The following is a 23,146-nucleotide window of genomic DNA, read 5'->3' as shown; positions in this document are numbered from 1 at the left end:
TGAGGGCGCACCATCTGTAGCCAGGCTGACAGCGGGACGAGTCCACTCCGACCCTGTCCAGCGCGCCGACGAGTGCGGTAAAAATATCAGCTGCTGTCGTTGTATCTGTCATCGGCACCAACTCCACGAACTCCTCGGTGACGGTCAATGTGTCATCAACTCCGCGGATGAAAAAATGGCCAGTTGTGCAACATCTGTAATGTCCGTGCTTTCATCAATTGCAACCGAAAACGCAATAAATGACTTTACTTTTTGCTTCAACTGGCTGTCCAAATCCACTGAAAGATCGGAAATCCTGTTTGCAACTGTGTTTCTTGTCAGGCTGATATTTGCAAAAGCCTGCCGCTTTTCAGGGCACACAATCTCCGCTGCCTTCATCATGCATGTTTTTACAAATTCACCCTCACTAAATGGTTTTGAAGCCACTGCGATTTCATTAGCAATGAGGTAGCTAGCTTTCACTGCAGCGTCACTGATGTCTCGGCTGTGAGTAAACACAGACTGCTGTTTCTCTCATCTCCGCTGTCCTTGAAAGTTGTCATATTTGTCGGCATGAAGACTCACATAGTGGCGACGAAGGTTATATTCTTTCAGCACTGCAACATGCTCTGAACACACCAAACACACAGCTTTCCCATTCAATTCCGTGATTAAATAGGATGACCATTTTTCTTGGAACACTCTGCACTCTGCGTCCACTTTTCTCTTTTTTGACAGAGACATATTGGGGCAATGAGGGTGCCAAAGCACATAATGTTAAAAGTAGAAGCCGTAATAAATATCGCGGGCAAAACAAAGTAGCTCATTGGCTGCACGTGCTTGACCTACTTGCTCTGCCCCGGTATAAACAGTTCGCTTGCTTAACACAATTGCTATTGCGCCATCCAGTGGACCCAATTGGAACAGCAGTTTATTTTATTGAAAAATGTTTATACTTTAAAAAAATTATACTTAAAAAAAAAATAATCATCTCGCGGGCCGGATTAAACCCGTTTGCGGGCCTGATCCGGCCCGCGGGCCGTATGTTTGACACCCCTGGGTTAAATAGTGATTTTTAAGCCTTGAGACAATTGAGACATGGATTGTGTATGTGTGCCATTCAGAGGGTGAATAGGTAAGACAAAATATTTAAGTGCCTTTGAACAGAGTATGGTAGTAGGTGCCAGGCGCACCGGTTTGAGTGTGTCAAGAACTGCAACGCTTCTGGGTTTTTCACACTCAACAGTGTATCAAGAATGGTCCACCACCCAAAGGACATCCAGCCAACTTGACACAACTGTGGGAAGCATTGGAGTCAACATGGGCCAGCATCCATGTAGAACGCTTTCGACACCTTGTAGAGTCCATGCCCCGGCGAATTGAGGCTGTTCTGAGGGCAAAGGGGGGTGCAACTCAATATTAGGAAGGTGTTCCTAATGTTTTGTACACTCAGTGTATAGCACATTTCTAATCTCCCATCTCTAGGCCATGCATACAGTAGAGTAGGTCAACTCTAACAATATATATTCCTTGTATGCTGTAACATTGTGGATACACATTGAAGAATGAAAAGGATGTTTGTATCCCCCCCAAAAATGGTCTGTTTGTGTTTATGTTTTGGGTGTGTCAGGGGAGCAGTACCAGCAGCTGCTGCCTGTGTTGCGGGCTGTGGAGCAGGAGAGAGGCAGGCAGGCAGTTCTAGCCCTGGGCCTACAGGAGAGACTAAGGCAGGCCCAGGAGGAGATGACTGCCCTACATAACAACATGAACCAGAGAGACATCCAGCTACAGAAACTACACACAGAGCTCCAGGAGAGGACTGTACAAATCAACCAGCTGGAGAGAGAGGTAAGGATGGACACATGAATAGGGTACTGTACCACCATTTTCATTATGAGTAGTGTCAAATCAAGGAAAAGGCTTGAACACTGCCACATTTTCTATCTGATGCCAAGAGGCGTTCCTACCCAGGGCCCGAAACGTGGTTTGTCCGTCTATGTACTGCTGAAGTCATAGTAAAGCTCCTTGTATGCTATTTTTATCTCACTCGAGTTGTGTTCTGATTATGAGGGGGTCCTAACAAGTTTGAGAACCTGTTGTTTACTGTATGTGTGACTGATGTCTGTCCCCTGGTGGTGCATGTGTTGTATTGCAGTTAATATGGCAAACGGACGTGGCAGTTTCACCAAGTACTGATTCCAGCTTTCACTTATAACTGTATAACAGCTTTTCACGTATATTTCACGTATAACAGGCAGCTCTAGTCCTGGGCCTGCAGGAGAGACTAAGGCAGGCTCAGGAGGAGATGACTGCCCTACAGAACAAAATGAACCAGAGAGACATCCAGCTACAGAAACTACACACAGAGCTCCAGGAGAGGACTGTACAAATCAACCAGCTGGAGAGAGAGGTAAGGATGGACACATGAATAGGGTACTGTACCACCATTTTCATTATGAGTAGTGTCAAATCAAGGAAAAGGCTGTATCTCAAAGGAATCTGAGTTACATCAGGACAAGTGAGGGTCTCACTCACAGAAGCAGAGTAATCGGGCCTTAAACCAGTGTCTGAAACAAAAGATTATTATAACACTTATTGTGTACGTATGTGACATATGTCTGTCCCTAGTGGTGAATGTGTTGTATTGCAGTTAAGGAGGAAGAACGTCAGCCTGGCAGCTGCAGAGAAACAGTTAGAGAAGAAAGATGCAGGACTTTCACAGGCTGTAGAGAAGACCACTGAGTTAGAGCAGAACCTGCTGGTAATGGTGAAGTCCTCAACACACACTGAAAATAAATTGTGTTGTCACTAATCTATCAAATGCAAATGCTGAAGTAGGCTACACTAAACAGACATTGTGTTGTCACTACTCACTCGCATCCACCAACACTCACACACACACACACACACACACACACACACACACACACACACACACACACACACATGCTTTCACTTACACACGTTGGGTCTGTCTAAATCCACAAGGATGACTGCCTGCCTTTGGATTGAGACAGACACAGTTCTCTCTTCTAACTCACATACACGTCCTTTCACACACATAGGCTATGCTATGTTTAAGTGGGCTAGTTAGTTGATGAACGCTCTGGTTTGAAACGTAGGAGAAGAGCAGCAGTATCCAGCACTTTAAAACCACTCTGGACTTGAAGAAGAGGGATTTCCAGCAGGAGTTGGAGGAGTCTCAGAGAGTTGGCTCAGAGCAATGTAAGGAGCTACAGGATCAAATCAAAATGGTGAGAGGATACATGTATTGTATTCCTTTATTCACACTTGACTGTTCATAAAAGTCACCCAAGGTTACAATAAGCAATGCCATGAACTTCACATACTTTCAATCTTAGAATAGTTATACGTGAAAGCTGGAATCCGTGTACTTGGTAAAACTGCAACGTCCATTTGTGATATTACAACAATAAAGAAGTTACTGTAAACAATGAACACTCTTTTTTTCCCTCGCACATCATTGCACATCATTGCACACATGATAGAACAGCAGAGTATGTACTGTGAAAATATTTTACCACGATGCTCCTCTCCTCCGTTTCATTGACAAAACAATAACAAATGCGCTGGGGGTGAACAGTGGCACTGTTTCACCTTATGCAGAATTTCAGCTTTAACATACAGTAGATGTTTGGGCACCTGCAAAGCTACTCGTGTATATACCCTAGTCCAGTCATACAGTACTTGTGTTTCCTGCCTGTTTCATGTGATTTTATGTCTGCCTGTCCTGTACAGTTGCACTCTCAGAAAGCAGAGCTGGAGAAATACTTTTCTTCAGCCCAGCATGAGAGAAAGGAGGCCCAGCACAGAGCAGACAGACTTCAGACCTCCCTCAACCAGCTCACGCACGTATGTCTGCCCCTACACACAACACACCTCACATCACATTACCCTTACCTAGAGTGCATTCGGAAAGTATTCAGGCCCCTTGACTTTTTCCACATTTTGTTACGTTACAGCCTTATTCTAAAATGGATTAAATATAATTTTTTTATCATCAATCTATTTAGAAATTGGTGCACATTTATTAAAAATAAAACAGATACCTTATTTACATAAGTATTCAGACCCTTTGCTATGAGACTCAAAATTGAGCTCAGGTGCATCCTGTTTCCATTGATCATCCTTGAGACGTTTCTACAACTTGATTGTAGTCCACCTGTGGTAAATTCAATTGATTGGACATGATTTGGAAAGGCACACACCTGTCTATGTGAGGTCCCACAGTTGACAGTGCATGTCAGAGCAAAAACCAAGCCATGAGGTCGAAGGAATTGTCCGTAGCGCTCCAAGACAGGATTGTGTCGCGGCACAGATCTGGGGAAGGGTACCAAAACATTTCTGCAGCATTGAAGGTCCCCAAGAACACAGTGGCCTCCATCATTCTTAAATGGAAGGTGTTTTGAACCACCAAGACTCGGGGGAGAAGGGCCTTGGTCAGGGAGGTGACCAAGAACCCGATGGTCACTCTGACTGAGCTCCAGAGTTCCTCTGTGGAGATGGGAGAACCTTCCAGAAAGACAACCATCTCTGCAGCATTCCACCAATCAGGCCTTTATGGTAGAGTGGCCAGACGGAAGCCACTCCTCAGTAGAAGGCACATAACAGCCCGCTTGGAGTTTGCCAAAAGGCACCTAAAGGACTCTCAGACCATGAGAAACAAGATTATCTGTTCTGATGAAACCGAGATTGAACTTTTTGGCCTGAATACCAAGCGTCACGTCAGGAGGAAACCTGGAACCATCCCTACGGTGAAGCATGGTGGTGGCAGCATCATGCTGTGGGGATGTTTTTCAGCGGCAGGGACTGGGAGACTAGTCAGGATCGAGGGAAAGATGAACAGAGGAAAGTACAGAGAGATCCTTGATGAAAACCTGCTACAGAGCGCTCAGGACCTCAGACTGGGGCGAAGGTTCACCTTCCAACAGGACAACGACCCTAAGCACACAGCCAAGACAACGCAGGAGTGGCTTCGGGACAAGTCTCAGAATGTCCTCGAGTGGCCCAGCCTGAGCCCGGACTTGAACCCGATCGAGCATCTCTGGAGAGACCTGAAAATAGCTGTGAAAATAGCTCCCCAACCAACCTGACAGAGCTTGAGAGGATCTGCAGAGAATAATGGGAGAAAATCCCCAAATACAGTTGTGCCAAGCTTATAGCATCATACCCAAGAAGACTCAAGGCTGTAATCGCTGCCAAAGGTGCTTCAACAAAGTACTGAGTAAAGGGTCTGAATACTTATATAAATGTGATATTTCAGTTTTATATTTTTTTATACATTTGCAAACATTTCTAAAAACCAGTTTTTGCTTTGTCATTATGGGGTATTGTGTGTAGATTGATGAGGGGAAAAAAACAATTTAATCCATTTTAGAATAAGGCTGTAACGTAACAAAATGTGGAAAAAGTAAAGTGGTCTGAATACTTTCCGTATGCACTGTAGATCTTCACAGTTTTATAAATCACACCCACGTCATTCAGTTTGACACAGAGTGTCACAGCTGGGCATCTTGGTATTAATCTGACTAGTGCTATAACCTTGTCACTTCCTAGGATACAGAGACGAGAGCCAATCAAGACCAGGAGGCCTTGAGAGCTCTCAGAGTGCAGGCAACAGAATATACTACCAAGGTCAGTCCTTATGAAAACTAAATTGTCATAGCATGTGTTATCAGCTAAATCAGACTTTTTTTTCTTCCTGCATTGGTCCTGTTGCAGGTGAGGTTTTTGGAGACAGCCCTGACAACATGCCAGGATGAGTTGAGTAGCTGTATGCAACAGATAAAGGGAGTGAAGGGACGCTATGAGAGAGAGCTGGAGACAAGCGCCAAAGAGGTAGAAAATGAAGATCTTCACCTTGCTTTAATTTCCTGTGAAACATTTATCACACAATGTGCCTGGAATGTTGTATCTGTGGATGGGACGTTGTAGTCTGATCCCAGATCTGTTTTTGCTCTCTTGCCAACTCCTTGTCACTTCTTCTCACGCCAAACATGACAATGTGTGGCATGACAATTCCATAAGGAGTTGGCAAGAGAGCAGACAGACTGGCACTCAGGAAATTGGCAACAATGTGAAGGATATGAGACAAAAATTAAATAAAATTCTAACTTGTGAAGTGTATGGATGAAGACTAGTGAATTGAAACAGGCAGTTCCAGTGTTCTCTGTCCCCAGGTGGAGGCTCTGCAGGCAGAGATGCGGGGTAGCTCTCTGGTATGTCAGAGCTCCAGTGAGCAGAACCTGCAGCTGCAGCACACCGTCCAGAGACAGCAGACCATGCTGCAGAAGAGCACCTCCCGTGTGGCAGAGCTAGAGGACAGACAGGCCCTGTTACTGGAGCAGGTAGACAGATAGATAGATACTTTACTGTCTTCAGAGAGGAACATTATTTCCACAGCCTGTAAGTTACATACAACATAATCAGCAAACCAGCCTCAGAGACCGAACATAAAACATAAAACCGTACAGTTTTAATTGAACTCAGTGGCTGAACAAATAGACTACTAGAGCGCATGAGCTGCAGTTGTTATATCTAATGTAGGAGTTTGAGATGCAATACAAATGTCTTATTTTGAAACATTCATCATTGCTTTAACTGGTGCAGTTCTTTGTATACAAAGTCAGCTTTTGTGGGCATAGCAGGGTTAATCAAATAGTCCTCATATCTGTTTATAATTGACTGTGTATTCTTGCTGCTCATACTGTTCATGAGTGTTTTGAAAAGCCTAATTGTTTAGACAGGTTCCTGTGTTCAAAAGGATTACTTCAGGCTTGCAAGGGGTTACTATAGTATAGTGCAGGGATCATCAACTAGATTCAGCTGCGGGACGATTTTGTTTCTTAAGCGGATAGTCGGGGGGCCAGAACATAATAATTTGTAGACTGCAAATTGACCGCAAGAAGCACAAACAGATGTGCTTGGAGGTGAGTTGAGAGGGTTCAATTCACACACTGTATGTGTGTGGCGTGCGTGTGTGCATTCCTCCAGGTGGGCCGCTTGGAGAAGGAACTGGAGAAAGAGAAGGCGTTAGCCTCCAAAGAGCTGAAGAGGAGAGAGCAGAGAGCCCAGGAGGCCATAGAGGAACTGCAGGAGGCTAGTCAGCAGGCAGAGAGACATGAGAGAGAAGCCCTGCAGCTCTCCAGCTCTGTCACGTGAGACTAGTTTTTGCTCCCTCTACCAGTCTCTCCTCGACTCAACTTGTCTCGGCTCTAATCTACTCTACTACTCTAATCTACGCTACTCGACTCTACTCTAATCTGTTACTCTACTCTAGTACAGGGTTCGAGACTGTGACCAAAACTCTTGCATTTGCGACCCTTTGACTTGGCAATATGACACCAATTTCTAATTAGGCGCTAGGGTGCCAGTTATTTTATTATTTTAGCTGGTCATGTTAGTTTTTGACCTCACTCAAGATTTTTAACCATGATTTAGTCAAACAGTAAAGTACATTATCCTCATGATTCCTGCCCTGCTGCTGTGTCTGTTTCGCCGGGGCCTGCTGCTGTGTCAAGCAAGCCACTCTCTCCTTTCCCGGGGAACAAAATGCTCCTGGAGAGAATAGTGTTCCGATTTTGTTCCAATTTTTAAAGTCCAATTACAGCTATCCTGTTGTCACAGTTGAAGAGGGGAGGTTCTCAGCTTTCTGTAGGTATCATCTTTTATTTCTGAACTCTACATTTTGACCTCAATAGCAACTATTTTTCAACCAAGATATTTGATATGGCTTTGATACAGAGCGTGCGAAATGTTGTGCATTGGCCATTGCGATTGCATAGGCCTCATTGAGCAGTAGGCTACAACTGCAACGTTTTTGGGACATTACATTTACTGTTAGATTAATACATGGCTACCAGCAGTGGGTAGCACTCGTCTCCCGAGTGGCGCAGTGGTCTAAGGCACTGCATCACAGTGCTAGCTGTGCCACTAGAGATCCTGGTTCGAATCCAGGCTCTGTCGTAGCCGGCCGTGACCGGGAGACCCATGGGCGGTGCACAATTGGCCCAGCGTCGTCCAGGGTAGGGGAGGGAATGGCCGGCAGGGATGTAGCTCAGTTGGTAGAGCATGGCGTTTGCAACGCCAGGGTTGTGGGTTCGATTCCCACGGGGGGCCAGTATAAAATAAAATAAAATACAAAATAATGTATGCACTCACTTAACTGTAAGTCGCTCTGGATAAGAGCGTCTGCTAAATGTAAATGTAAAATGTATTATGTTTAGTGTTAGCGATCTAGCTAATGTGTTTTGAGTTTTTGCTTACTCAGGTGCTGAATTAGCCCCAAATAAATTAGCCTAGAATATTAGTGCACATATAAAGATGTAGGCAAGTTCATCTCTATTGAACAAAATACAATTCAGAAAATTCCGGATACCTATTTTAACAGTAAAATGTAACAACAATAGCTTATTTGTCAACCCAACATTCATGACAATCACTGGATTAGGTTGCAGAATATCTTGAATCATGCATTCCTGCATGGACATGTTAGATGAAACAACTTATTTATTGAATACCATCTCAGTAGTCTACACCTCTTAAAAAAGCACTGTGAATGACCTTATATGATTACTCATTTTTGCTATTGCGTGACCTGTGAAAAAGATTTGGTGCAACCAAATCATGGGCTGGTGCCACCATCTGAAAAAGTTAGTGGCACCAGTACCACCAGGGGAAAATGTTAGTCTACTCTACACTACTCTACTGCCAAGCACTTTACAACACTAAACACACACAACCGTTATTAAATGTATCACTTTGATTCACTCTACTGAGACCAGGCTGCTTGTTGAGGCTCTTGAAAATTATACAATAATTTTAACAATAATGGCTACAATTCCAAGCATAGGTTTTGACCAATGCTCAGACCCAACAGTAAAGCTTCATTCAAGAGTCGGTGGGTGGAAGTTCTATCAACATCTGACTTCCACCACCCCTCACCAAGTGATAAGTCTTGTCTTGTACTAATCAAGCTAGTTACGGATTGCAGCAGTCTAGTGATTCGGAGTCAAATTAAGCAAAGTCAAACACCTGTATGCCTGCAGTAAGAAATAGTGGAGGTAGCTTTAGAAGGAAAGTCCATATAAACTGTCTGTAACTTATGTTTAAGTTAAGGTCCCATATGGGTTTGATTAAACTAGATGTCTTTGTAAAGATGCGGGTCTTGACAACATACAGTACTTTATTACGAAAGACAGAACAGAATACAGTGCAATGGACATCCTAACATTGGATTGGACGTTATTATGTAGTTATGTAATATCAGCTGTTTGTTTATAATCGATAGTTGTCAGAGCGCTCCATTGTTTGTTGTTGGGTGGCTGCATTATAAGGCCCCTTTCAGTTGCTGAGAAGCTGGGAATGCATTTGATATGGCCAGTTTAACTCCCTGAGTTACTTTGACCCTGGCATCTCCAACTGTCATGTTTGTAATTTTCTTGCCTAAATAGACTTGTACTGAGTTAAATGTTCTCCTTCAACATTGAGCCTAATGTCTCGGCTGGTTGAGTGTATAATGTCAGTTAGCTGCAGGGCTTAGTGAAGCCAGTCGTATGACTTGTCTGATTATAATGCTCTGTACTCAGTATTTGTTTGGAGGCTGTTTCCTGCTCTCTGTTAGGGGCATATAAGCAGTCTAGATAGCCCATTCCCAAAAGAACAAACACAACATACTATAAATCAGTAGAAGGAAAAGCTTAGAGATTTTCAATCCTGACTAGCTCAGTACAGCCCAGGGAACCACAGAAACACGCAGAATATCACATACAGCATATTTTGTGACTGTTATACTTCTCCAGACATCCCAAACTTTTTGTTATACCCACTTGGTTTCTGTGTTGTCAATTATCATTGTAATCAATGCAAGCGTCTTTAGGGTGACCATTTACAGACGTAGCGTGCCTAGTAGCCTTGTACCCCTGTTGTTGAAAGCCAGGGTTTGTCTGTGTCCTGTCATGCAGGCAGTTGTCAGAGGACATGAATAAGGTTCGGGGAGAGCTGAGTGAGCGAGAGCAGCAGATGCTGCGTATACGGAGAGACAGCGACACCAAGTCCTTCCAGCTCTCTAAGATGGAGAAGATGCTAGCTGAGACCAGAGGAAAGCTGGATAAGAAGACAGAGTCTGGTATGGAAAGTAAAGGGTGGACAACCGGGACAATATGGGTCTGTATCAATATCCTTACTCTAATTCACTGAGTTTCTTCTCTGAAATGCATGAGAACTGCATTGTTTTGGTTATGTGGATAAACTATCATGCAAGGATTCAAATGTACACTCTTAGAAAAGAAGGTGCTATCTAGAACCGTAAAGGGTTCTTCAATTGTGTCCATAGGTTGGGAGAACCCTCTGAAAGGAGCTATTTTTGGTTCCAAGTAGAATCCTTTCACTAATACAAGGTTCTACGTCAGGGGTGGGAAAACTATGGATCTGGCCCGTGAGCCCATTCAATCCCCCCAAAAAAAGATTTTGGGTAAAAAAAACACTCCAGGCCACTCTTGAATGTCTAAAACTAAATAGAAAGTATGTAGAAATTAGAATGGACCTATATATTTTCAAATAACTGCCCTTTTTCTGGCCCGCAAATTGCTTTTGACAAACATTTTGAGAGACAAAATCTGTGTGGCCCTCTGCTGAATTTTGAAATCCCGATGTGGCCCATCAGCCAAAATGATTGCCCATCCCTGTTCTATGTGGAACCCTTTTACCACTAACAGGTTCTAAGTATGTATAACGTTTTTCACCATCAAAGAGTTCTACCTGGAACCAAAAAGGGTTCTCCTATGGGGACAAATGAAGAACCCTTTTTTCTAAGAGTGTAGGTAATGAGACAGTGCATGTGCCCTTGATGATTGATTAAATTTATTGGATAAGTATTAGGCTGCTCCAGACGGATACAATAAAGCCTGGAGGCTAATTTCCATTGTGGTCCTCATGATTGTATAGTCAACTCAATATACAAGTATCTACTTTTGATAGCCATTAACTTCACAGCGTAAGTAACTGTCTGTGTTCTGATGCTATCCCTGTGTATTTTAGAAGCTTTTAGATCTTCTGTGTCTAAGGGTCTGTCTTTAGGGGCCACTTTCCAGGTCACAGATTAAGCCGAGTCCTTGACTAAAATGCATGTTCAGAATCTCGATTTTAGTTGAAGACTTTATCTGGGTCCAGGAAACTGGCTCAAAGTGTTATCTCTCCCTCTGAGTGACTGTTTCTAACCTTGTTGTTCTCTGGGCCTTGTCCGGTTCAGTCCAGGATCTGGAGGAGAAGGTACGTTTCACCAGGAAGGACAGGAGGAACTCCCTCCACCGCACCCAGCTGCTGGAGAGCCAGATGAAGACGGTGAAGGGAGAGCTGGTGGACACACTGGACCACCTGCAGGAGCTACGAGACAGGCTGAGACGCTCACAGGCCAACGCAGAGCAGCGCAAAGTTGACATGGAGAAACTGCAAGCAGTGATGAGGTGAGAGAGCCCCAAACGCCAACAGTCCTTCATCTTGAGTTCCTACAGCCGAGTTGGGCAGTAGCCTCTTCATCCCTCTCCCAAGTCATTTAGTACCCGAGGCTCCATTTGGTACCTGGTAATTTGGCCTTTCACTTCATTCCTTTTCAACAATGGGGCCAGAACACCTCAAGCTTGAAGCTTGACGACAAAGCTGAATCCAAATACTTTTTTAACTGTAACAAATGTATATTGCCTCAGAAAGTAATGTTAAAAAAAATTCTGTATCTATCTTTACAGTTTGTACTGCTCCCAAATCATTTGAAATACTTATCTACTTTGCTTTTACTCTGTTTTTTGCTTTTCACTTGCCACAAACTCTGCTTTTGTGACTTGATTTTCGTTGGGGGTTGATAAACACTGTGAACTTGTGTCAGCTCCTATTCCCAGGACTTTATTCCCTGTCTGTGTTGTGTGGAAACTTGGAGCCAAACCAGAGTGTAAATTATTACCAAAGGACTGTGCTACAAGCCAATGGGAAAGAAGCAAAAATATGATGACCATGGTTCTCTGTTTTTAATTTGTGTTAAATTGAGATAAACACTGTGTTGCTTCTGTGGTGTTCTATTGTCAAGGATTGTCCAAGGTTATTATGTGCTTAAAGCAATTTTCCAGGGGACGAAGACTGAACTTGTCAACATCTCTGAGGCAATGATGGCAGATGAACAACAACACTGACCCCCCCCTGGTTGTCATACATCACTTGGAGGCAATTGTCACTGGTTGTGGGGAATCTGTTGGTGCTGTTTTTCAAACACACCTTCTGTGACGCAGCAGCAGCCCATACAGATTGTGTAACAAAGTTCAACTTGTGCTACTTCTCTTTTTAGAAGGTCGAGTATAGGCTATTGACATCATTATATCCTTGCCTGTCCTCCAGTTCCAGTTCATACATTATGAAAAGAAAACATCAATATCATGCCAGTTTTATTGGGGGATTTTCCATTTGTATCCCTAGGATCATGTCTTTCATATTGTTTCATGAAACTAAGCGGAACTATCTTTCAGATGCTCTGTTTCAATTGAAAATATTTGAGTGCCAAGATGTGGCCGTGACCCCACTCTTCAAGGGTGTCTCAGGAGGAGTTGGGATATGCAAAAAACACATTTCCAATTCACACATTGTATTAATACACACTTGTACATGAAATAGGAGAAATATAATCATCCTCCTAATTATTATTAGTGGGGCTTGCGAAGCAAGACTCCCCACTTTAAAGGTGCAATATGCAGAAATCTCTCCGCCATTTCCTGATTGCTAAAATTCAAATAGTTAGCCTAATTTCAGTTTATGCAACAAAACAAGTAGCCATTGTGTAGAGAATCATTGTACCATCTAAACCGCTTTGAAATATATTTTCCATAACTAAAAATATTGTATTTTCAGCAGTTTGAAGCTAGTGTACAAAACCGAAAGTAAAAGCAATAACAAACTTAAGAATGGGAAGCATAGAAATAGCGCACATAGAACAGATATACCGCTTCTTAGACTTGCTTTGAATGAGAATGACATATCTATAACTCACATTTCTATGTGCATTTGGTCGGGTCGCCCCAAAAGTGACATATTGCAGCTTTAAATCTTCGACATACTTCTGACTTATAGTTATGCTTGTGTGCTTGATATCTTTTATACTTTTACAACTATTTAGCTTTTTGTCATTCTTTTTGTCCTCCATCCACTTTCACGGGATTTACTCATCATTCTGAAGGTAAATGCAACAATACAACTTTTGACACAAATCAGCTACTTTGACCACTGCCAACAACTTAGACAAAAAGTTAGAGAGTATGACATCAAATCAGAACTCAGAACAAAAATATATTATACCGATCAAACGATACATCTGTTTTACTAACCGCATCAACGACATTTCCTCTAACTTTTAATAAACAACTGAAATTTTGACCGCTTTCCCAAAAGGTTAGACAACAAGTTAGAGGGTATGACATATTTGTCTACTTCTCTGCTAATCAAATCTGATGTCAGAACAAAAATATCTGTTACCAATCTAACGATACAGTTGTTTTAGTAACCGCATGAGAATTCTATTTTTAAAAATGTTTTCCAAACAACTGAAATTTTGACAACTTTTGCATGACTTTAGACAAAAACTTCGAGGGTATGACATCTTGGTAGTGCTGAGCGATTAGTGCTTTTCTAGGTTGTTTCGGTTCGATTATTGAAGAAAGTATCACGTTTTTCGGTTTTGATAATGTTTTTAAAACAAATGCGTTATGAAATAATGACATAATGACATGCTTGTTAATAAAAATGTCAAAGCAAAAAATAGTGAACATTCAATTGCCAAAACATTAAAAATATTCCATGTCTCTGTCAGTCCACATTGGGTAGACATCAATAGGAAATTACTGTGAAATAATAACTTTAATAATTTCAGTTGGGTGTATTACTTAGTTTTTTTTTGATTACTTTATTATTTTTCATTCCTTAAAGTCATCATCTCTTCTCTGCTCAGGCAGTAGCAGCCAAACAGCCAGACAACATTATCTCTGTAGCCTGCTCCCCATACTGTTCTGTCTTTAGTCATCCTAGGCTAGATGCAGAGCTGTCTGATGATCATTTTACTAGTTCTTCAAAGAAGATAAGGTATACTTTCACTAACTGTCTATCCCTCTCTCTCGTTGTTGTCTTGTGTACATTCCTCTCTCATGCTGTCTATGCAGTCTGTGTGTATCTAACCTACGTAGCAGGTGTAAAAGTGCATCCATCTCTAGGCGGGGTTTATGACTTTGTGGCTGTGGTAACTAGTCATGACCCTGCCTGAGCCGGAAAAAAACTGCCGCAGTGGATTATGGATTAATGGAATTCAAGTAATTGAACCGACGTCGGTCAATTAGTTGTTTAATAATCTGGAAAAAAACAAAATGTCTGTTTATCGCTCAGCACTACATCTTGGTCTACTTCTCTGCTATTCAAATCTGGACTCAGAACAGAATGATCTCCTATCAATCAAAAGTTACAGATTTGTTTGTTGGAGTTTAGAGTAGCTAGCTAACATCAGCTAACAGCTCTCTCATGTCATTATTGAGCAGCCCAAACGGAGCTGTTGCTATGGATACTCAGACGCAGAGGAGCACAGAAATGATGATAAGGGTGAATAGGGTAAGGCAGCCAAGGCAACAGCGCATCATCATGCTTCTCAGGATCTTGCCCCGTGCTCTAAATAACTAAACTGGCTATTTTGCCTGTGTAAAGATAAGGACGGGCTGTACGTTGAGCCTGCTGCTCTGATTGGATAGAGCGAAGCTGTCTCCGTTCACTCGCTTAATATTTCACCCGATCACTTCATTGCACTTCTTTCAGTTTTCACACGCAACAACTGTAGTTTAGACACTGACCACAATTACTGACCAGAACTTCTGACCACAACCACACAACTACTGACCACACAACTACTGAACCACACAACTAATGACCACAACCACACAACTACTGACCACAACTACTGACCACAACTGCAAAACTACTGATCACTACTGACCACAACTATTGACCACAGCTACTGACCACAACCACACAATTACTGACCACAACTACTAAACCAAAATTACTGACCACAACTACTAAACCACAACTACTGACCACAACTACTGAAACACACAACTACTTACCAAAACTACTGACCACAATTACTGTCCACAACTACTGACCACAACCACACAACTTCTGAACCACACAATTAATGACCACAACCACACAACTACTGACCACAACTACTTACGACAACCACATACCTACCCACCAACAATAATTGTAACTCTTGAACCATTCAAGCTAGAGATACCAAACCAACTTTCACATGTTCAGGCTATCCTATCAACCAACCAATCAATTAATCAATATTTTCATCTACCTACTTTTTCAACAATAACCAGTCACCACCATTACTACTGCAGACACTACCAGTACTATAACTTATTTCAAAACCATGCATACTGTACTTTAAAACAAGCTAGCAAGCACACCACATTTTCTTCAGGAAATGTACTTTTCAGTGATCAGTGTTAGCTTAAAGAGTTTATTTATTAGATAGAACTACAGCTAGCTATCAGCAGGTCTACATACAAACCTATTCTATACATAGTTCTTCAATTACCACAATTATTTGAAAGAGCTGTCTTCACTAGATGCACCATCATATGTATCTCCTCAAATAATAGCCTCAAACTTTAATCATTACATCATTCAACTAAACTCAAACTTAATTTACACTGAACGTTTTACAAAAGTAAATCGTGCATCTACAGTGCATTCGGAAAGTATTCAGACCCCTTCCCTTTTTCCAAATGTTGTTACATTAGCCTTATTCTAAAATTATGACAGCCCGCTTAGAGTTTGCCAAAAGGCACCTAAAGGACTCTCAGACCATGAGAAACACAATTTGCTGGTCTGATGAAACCAAGATTGAACTCTGGCCTGAGTGCCAAGCATCACGTCTGGAGGAAACCTGGCACCATCCCTACGGTGAAGCATGGTGGTGGCAGCAACATGCTACAGGGATGTTTTTCAGCGGCAGGGACTGGGAGACTAGTCAGGGTCGAGGGAAAGATGAACGGAGCAAAACACAGAGAGATCCATGATGAAAACCTGCTCCAGAGCACTCAGGACCTCAGACTGGGGCGAAGGTTCACCGTCCAACAGGTCAACGACCCTAAGCACACAGCTAAGACAACGCAGGAGTGGCTTTGGGACAAGTCTCTGAATGTGGCCCAGCCAGAGCCCAGACTTGAACCCGATCTAACATCTCTGGAGAGACCTAAAAAAAGCTGAGCAGTGACGCTCCCCATCCAACCTGACAGAGCTTGAGAGGATCTGCAGAAAGAATGGGAGAAACTACCCAAATACAGGTGTGGCAAGCTTGTAGTTTCATACCCAAGAAGACTCAAGGCTGTAATCGGTGCCAAAGGTGCTTCAACAAAGTACTGAGTAAAGGGTCTGAATACTTATATAAATGCGTTTTTTATTTTTAATACATTTGCAAAATTTTCTAAAAACCTGTTTTTGCTTTGTCATTATGGGGTATTGTGTGTAGATTGATGAGGGGGGAAAACGATTTAATCAATTTTAGAATAAGGCTGTACAGTACCAGACAAAAGTTTGGACACACCTACTCATTCAAGGGTTTTACTTTATTTTTACTATTTTCTACATTGTAGAATAATAGTGAAGACATCAAAACTATGAAATAACACATATGGAATCATGTAGTAACCAAAAAAGTGTTAAACAAATCAAAATATATTTTATATTTGAGGTTCTTCAAAAAGCCACAGCTTTGCATGCTCTTGGCATTCTCTCAACCAACTTCATGAGGTAGTCACCTGGAATGCATTTCAATTAACAGGTGTGCTTTGTTAAAAGTTAATTTGTGGAATTTCTTTCCTTCTTAATGCGTTTGAGCCAATCAGTTGTGTTGTGACAAGGTAGGGGGGTATACAGAAGATAGCCCTATTTGGTAAAAGACCAAGTCCATATTATGGCAAGAACAGCTCAAATAAGCAAAGAGAAACGACAGTCCATCATTACTTTAAGACATGAAGGTCAGTCAATACGGAACATTTCAAGAACTTTGAAAGTTTCTTCAAGTGCAGTCGCAAAAACCATCAAGCACTATGATGAAACTGGCTCTCATGAGGACCGCCACAGGAATGGAAGACCCAGAGTTAACTCTGCTGCAGAGGATAAGTTCATTAGCGTTACCAGCCTCAGAAATTTCAGCCCAAATAAATGCTTCACAGAGTTCAAGTAACAGACACATATCAACATCAACTGTTCAGATGAGACTGTGTGAATCAGGCCTTTATGGTCGAATTGCTGCAAAGAAACCACTACTAAAGGACACCAATAAGAAGAAGAGACTTGCTTGGGCCAAGAAACACGAGCAATGGACATTAGACCGGTGGAAATGTGTCCTTTGGTCTGGAGTCCAAATTGGAGATTTTTGGTTCGAACCGCCGTGTCTTTGTGAGACGCGGTGTGGGTGAACGGATGATCTCCGCATGTGTATTTCCCACCGTAAAGCATGGAGGAGGAGGTGTTATGGTGTGGGGGTGCTTTGCTGGTGACACTGTCTGTGATTTATTTAGAATTCAAGGCAAAGTTAACCAGCATGGCTACCACAGCATTTTGCAGCGATACGCAATCCCATCTGGTTTGGGCTTAGTGGGACTATCATTTGTTTTTCAACAGGACAATGACCCAACACACCTCCAGGCTGTGTAAGGGCTATTTGACCAAGAAGGAGAGTGATGGAGTGCTGCATCAGATGACCTGGCCTCCACAATCCCCCGACCTCAACCCAATTGAGATGGTTTGGGATGAGTCGGACCGCAGAGTGGAAAAGCAGCCAACAAGTGCTCAACAAGTGGGAACTCCTTCAAGACTGTTGGAAAAGCATTCCAGGTGAAGCTGGTTGAGAGAATGCCAAGAGTGTGCAAAGCTGTCATCAAGGCAAAGGATGGCTATTTTAAGAATCTAAAATATCAAATATATTTGTTTAACACTTTTTTGGTTACTACTTGATTCCATATGCGATATTTCATAGTTTTGATGTCATCACTATTATTCTACAATGTAAAAATAAAGAGAAACCCTTGAATGAGTAGGTGTGTCCAAACTTTTGACTGGTAGTGTATATACAGTACCAGTCAAAAGTTTGGACAAACCTACTCAAACCTACCACCCCTACCTTGTCACAACACAACTGATTGGCTCAAATGCATTAAGAAGGACATAAATTCCAAAAATAACTTTTAACAAGGCACACCTGTTAATTGAAATGCGTTCCATGTGACTACTTCATGAAGCTGGTTGAGAGAATGCCAAGAGTGTGCAAAGCTGTCATCACGGAAAAGGGTGGCACCTTTGAAGAATCTCAAATATAAAATATATTTTTATTTGTTTTGGTTACTACATGATTCCATATGTGTTATTTCATAGTTTTGATGTCTTCACTATTATTCTACAATGTAGAAAATAGTAAAAATAAAGAAAAACCCTTGAATGAGTAGGTGTGTCCACACTTATGGCTGGTACTGTGTATGTATATATGTATATATATATATATATATATATATACAGTGGGGAGAACAAGTATTTGATACACTGCCGATTTTGCAGGTTTTCCTACTTACAAAGCATGTAGAGGTCTGTCATTTTTATCATAGGTACACTTCAACTGTGAGAGACGGAATCTAAAACAAAAATCCAGAAAATCACATTGTATGATTTTTAAGTATTTAATTTGCATTTTATTGCATGACATAAGTATTTGATCACCTACCAACCAGTAAGAATTCCGGCTCTCACAGACCTGTTAGTTTTTCTTTAAGAAGCCCTCCTGTTCTCCACTCATTACCTGTATTAACTGCACCTGTTTGAACTCGTTACCTGTATAAAAGACACCTGTCCACACACTCAATCAAACAGACTCCTACCTCTCCACAATGGCTAAGTCCAGAGAGCTGTGTAAGGATATCAGGGATAAAATTGTACCTGCACAAGGCTGGGATGGGCTACAGGACAATAGGCAAGCAGCTTGGTGAGAAGACAACAACTGTTGGCGCAATTATTAGAAAATGGAAGAAGTTCAAGATGACGGTCAATCACCCTCAGTCTGGGGCTCCATGCAAGATCTCACTTCGTGGGGCATCAATGATCATGAGGAAGGTGAGGGATCAGCCCAGAACTACACGGCAGGACCTGTTCAATGACCTGAAGAGAGCTGGGACCACAGTCTCAAAGAAAACCATTAGAAACACACTACGCCGTCATGGATTAAAATCATGCAGCGCACGCAAGGTCCCCCTGCTCAAGCCAGCGCATGTCCAGGCCCGTCTGAAGTTTGCCAATGACCATCTGGATGATCCAGAGGATGAATGGGAGAAGGTCATGTGGTCTGATGAGACAAAAATAGAGCTTTTTGGTCTAAACTCCACTCGCCGTGTTTGGAGGAAGAAGAAGGATGAGTACAACCCCAAGAACACCATCCCAACCGTGAAGCATGGAGGTGGAAACATCATTCTTTGGGGATGCTTTTCTGCAAAGGGGACAGGACGACTGCACCGTATTGAGGGGAGGATGGATGGGGCCATGTATCACGAGATCTTGGCCAACAACCTCCTTCCCTCAGTAAGAGCATTGAAGATGGGTCGTGGCTGGGTCTTCCAGCATGACAACGAACCGAAACACACAACCAGGGCAACTAAGGAGTGGCTCCGTAAGAAGCATCTCAAGGTCCTGGAGTGGCCTAGCCAGTCTCCAGACCTGAACCCAATAGAAAATCTTTGGAGGGAGCTGAAAGTCCGTATTGCCCAGCGACAGCCCCGAAACCTGAAGGATCTGGAGAAGGTCTGTATGGAGGAGTGGGCCAAAATCCCTGCTGCAGTGTGTGCAAACCTGGTCAAGACCTACAGGAAACGTATGATCTCTGTAATTGCAAACAAAGGTTTCTGTACCAAATATTAAGTTCTGCTTTTCTGATGTATCAAATACTTATGTCATGCAATAAAATGCAAATTAATTACTTAAAAATCATATAATGTGATTTTCTGGATTTTTGTTTTAGATTCCGTCTCTCACAGTTGAAGTGTACCTATGATAAAAATTACAGACCTCTACATGCTTTGTAAGTAGGAAAACCTGCAAAATCGGCAGTGTATCAAATACTTGTTCTCCCCACTGTATATATATATATATATATATATATATATATATATACAGTGGGGAAAAAAAGTATTTAGTCAGCCACCAATTGTGCAAGTTCGCCCACTTAAAAAGATGAGAGAGGCCTGTAATTTTCATCATAGGTACACGTCAACTATGACAGACAAATTGAGGGAAAAAAATCCAGAAAATCACATTGTAGGATTTTTAATGAATTTATTTGCAAATTATGGTGGAAAATAAGTATTTGATCACCTACAAACAAGCAAGATTTCTGGCTCTCACAGACCTGTAACCTCTTCTTTAAGAGGCTCCTCTGTCCTCCACTCGTTACCTGTATTAATGGCACCTGTTTGAACTTGTTATCAGTATAAAAAAAAAAAGACACCTGTCCACAACCTCAAACAGTCACACTCCAAACTCCACTATGGCCAAGACCAAAGAGCTGTCAAAGGACACCAGAAACAAAATTGTAGACCTGCACCAGGCTGGGAAGACTGAATCTGCAATAGGTAAGCAGCTTGGTTTGAAGAAATCAACTGTGGGAGCAATTATTAGGAAATGGAAGACATACAAGACCACTGATAATCTCCCTCGATCTGGGGCTCCACGCAAGATCTCACCACGTGGGGTCAAAATGATCACAAGAACGGTGAGCAAAAATCCCAGAACCACACGGGGGGACCTAGTGAATGACCTGCAGAGAGCTGGGACCAAAGTAACAAAGCCTACCATCAGTAACACACTACGCCGCCAGGGACTCAAATCCTGCAGTGCAAGACGTGTCCCCCCTGCTTAAGCCAGTACATGTCCAGGCCCGTCTGAAGTTTGCTAGAGTGCATTTGGATGATCCAGAAGAGGATTGGGAGAATGTCATATGGTCAGATGAAACCAAAATATAACTTTTTGGTAAAAACTCAACTCGTCGTGTTTGGAGGACAAAGAATGCTGAGTTGCATCCAAAGAACACCATACCTACTGTGAAGCATGGGGGTGGAAACATCATGCTTTGGGGCTGTTTTTCTGCAAAGGGACCAGGACGACTGATCCGTGTAAAGGAAAGAATGAATGGGGCCATGTATCGTGAGATTTTGAGTGAAAACCTCCTTCCAGTAGCAAGGGCTTTGAAGATGAAACGTGGCTGGATCTTTCAGCATGACAACGATCCCAAACACACCGCCCGGGTAACGAAGGAGTGGCTTCTTAAGAAGCATTTCAAGGTCCTGGAGTGGCCTAGCCAGTCTCCAGATCTCAACCCCATAGAAAATCTTTGGAGGGAGTTGAAAGTCTGTGTTGCCCAGCGACAGACCCAAAACATCACTGCTCTAGAGGAGATCTGCATGGAGGAATGGGCCAAAATACCAGCAACAGTGTGTGAAAACCTTGTGAAGACTTACAGAAAACGTTTGACCTGTGTCATTGCCAACAAAGGGTATATAACAAAGTATTGAGAAACTTTTGTTATTGACCAAATACTTATTTTCCACCATCATTTGCAAATAAATTCATTAAAAATCCTACAATGTGATTTTCTGGATTTTCTTTTCTCATTTTGTCTGTCATAGTTGACGTGTACCTATGATGAAAATTACAGGCCTCTCTCATCTTTTTAAGTGGGAGAACTTGCACAATTGGTGGCTGGCTAAATACTTTTTTCCCCCACTGTATATATATATATACACAAATTATGTTCCTGTGTCTTGTTGTCACATGGGTGTGACCACTGAACTTGACAAGTTGCTATAGAAACTACTGTATTATCAGCTATCTTACCACAGTTACGCTGAGTGCACTGCAGAGAGCTATGGGAGCTGCCCGCAAAAGCAGCAGTCTGCAATGTATTACATGTGTATTAAGACATAAACATAATGTCTTCACTCTACATTGTTGTACCACAACCAGGTTCTGAATGAGGTTGTATCAGTTTGGGTGTTGCTTGGTACATTCTATGTACATTCCTCCCAAACTGCAGGCCAGCATCGCTGCTGCTTGGATAGTTCCAGTGTCTCGAACAGCCGCAGGGGTCATTTGTCTGGTTGTGTCCAAAATGGCACCCTATTCTCTATGTAGTGCACTATTTAGGGAATAGGGTGCCTTTTGGGATGCAGCCTCTCTGTTTTCCTGGTCTTCTCCCTCTGGTTAGTGTCAGCTGAGTGTTTCTGAAGCAGCGCTCACGTTCTAACTCTAAGCCCTATGGCAAAGATGTGATCAGAGTAAATTTAGCATTGTGTTTTTCTCCCACACAGACAGCAGCATCACATGCTAGAAGGCTATGGTTATCATCTGCTGTCCTTGATCAAAACACTAATCACTGATGTTATTGTACAGTTAGGGCTATCACAAAAGTTTCACTTCCGTGAAATGAGAAGACTACTCTTACACGAACCTAGTCCTTTTTAATTAAAAATAAATAAATGTATTGAATATTTAAAACATACAATATACTTGCAGTGAAGCCGCTCAACAACTACATCACATTAGTAATCCATCCAGAGTGACACACAGAAGCAACCAGGTTCAACGCCCTGCTCAAGGGCACGTCGACATATCTCCCACAAGGTCAAAACGGGGACCCGAACCAGCGATCCATCAGCCACCGCCAAGCTCCCAACCGCCAGGCCACCAGCACTCCAAACCCCCCCCCCCGAGAATTTTTTTATAATTCCATTCCTTTTCAAACATCTTTCCCATAAATACAGGTATTTTATCAACCAGCACATTTGACTTCAGCCATAATATTTGTTGTAATATTTGTTCTATCTTTTCAGGGGGATTAAATTGAAAGTGTAGCCAGCTCTGCAATGCTTGTATGAAAAAGAGAGATACTTTGAAAATAATATTTTCAATTAAATCAAAAATGAGAAATGGCAATCTGCACAAAGGCAAAAAGGCCATTTTTAAACAATGGATGAGCTTTTCTTAGTAATCTACTTGAGAACCATTTAGGGTTCAAGTA

General features: G+C 42.3%; 1 protein-coding gene across 2 annotated transcripts in view; it reads left to right on the top strand.

Moving 5' to 3' along the window:
* Nucleotides 1–23,146, top strand: part of LOC121533915 (coiled-coil domain-containing protein 18-like) — a 43,165-nt gene that overhangs the window by 6,205 nt on the left and 13,814 nt on the right. Inside the window, exons 10-20 of one of the 2 annotated variants that reach the window (XM_041840263.1) lie at nt 1,610–1,827; nt 2,234–2,389; nt 2,630–2,740; nt 3,102–3,233; nt 3,739–3,852; nt 5,557–5,634; nt 5,722–5,838; nt 6,180–6,347; nt 6,994–7,157; nt 9,963–10,126; nt 11,249–11,462. In XM_041840263.1, coding sequence (XP_041696197.1) covers nt 1,610–1,827; nt 2,234–2,389; nt 2,630–2,740; nt 3,102–3,233; nt 3,739–3,852; nt 5,557–5,634; nt 5,722–5,838; nt 6,180–6,347; nt 6,994–7,157; nt 9,963–10,126; nt 11,249–11,462 — 1,636 coding nt within the window. The remainder of the gene's footprint in view (nt 1–1,609; nt 1,828–2,233; nt 2,390–2,629; nt 2,741–3,101; nt 3,234–3,738; nt 3,853–5,556; nt 5,635–5,721; nt 5,839–6,179; nt 6,348–6,993; nt 7,158–9,962; nt 10,127–11,248; nt 11,463–23,146) is intronic. The other variant, XM_041840264.1, reaches the window with a different exon arrangement.

Source organism: Coregonus clupeaformis, chromosome 20 (assembly GCF_020615455.1).
Source record: "Coregonus clupeaformis isolate EN_2021a chromosome 20, ASM2061545v1, whole genome shotgun sequence".
Taxonomy (NCBI): Eukaryota; Metazoa; Chordata; class Actinopteri; order Salmoniformes; family Salmonidae; genus Coregonus; species Coregonus clupeaformis.
The sequence above is the reverse complement of the archived record's forward strand: the minus strand, read 5'-3'. Positions and strand labels throughout refer to the sequence as shown.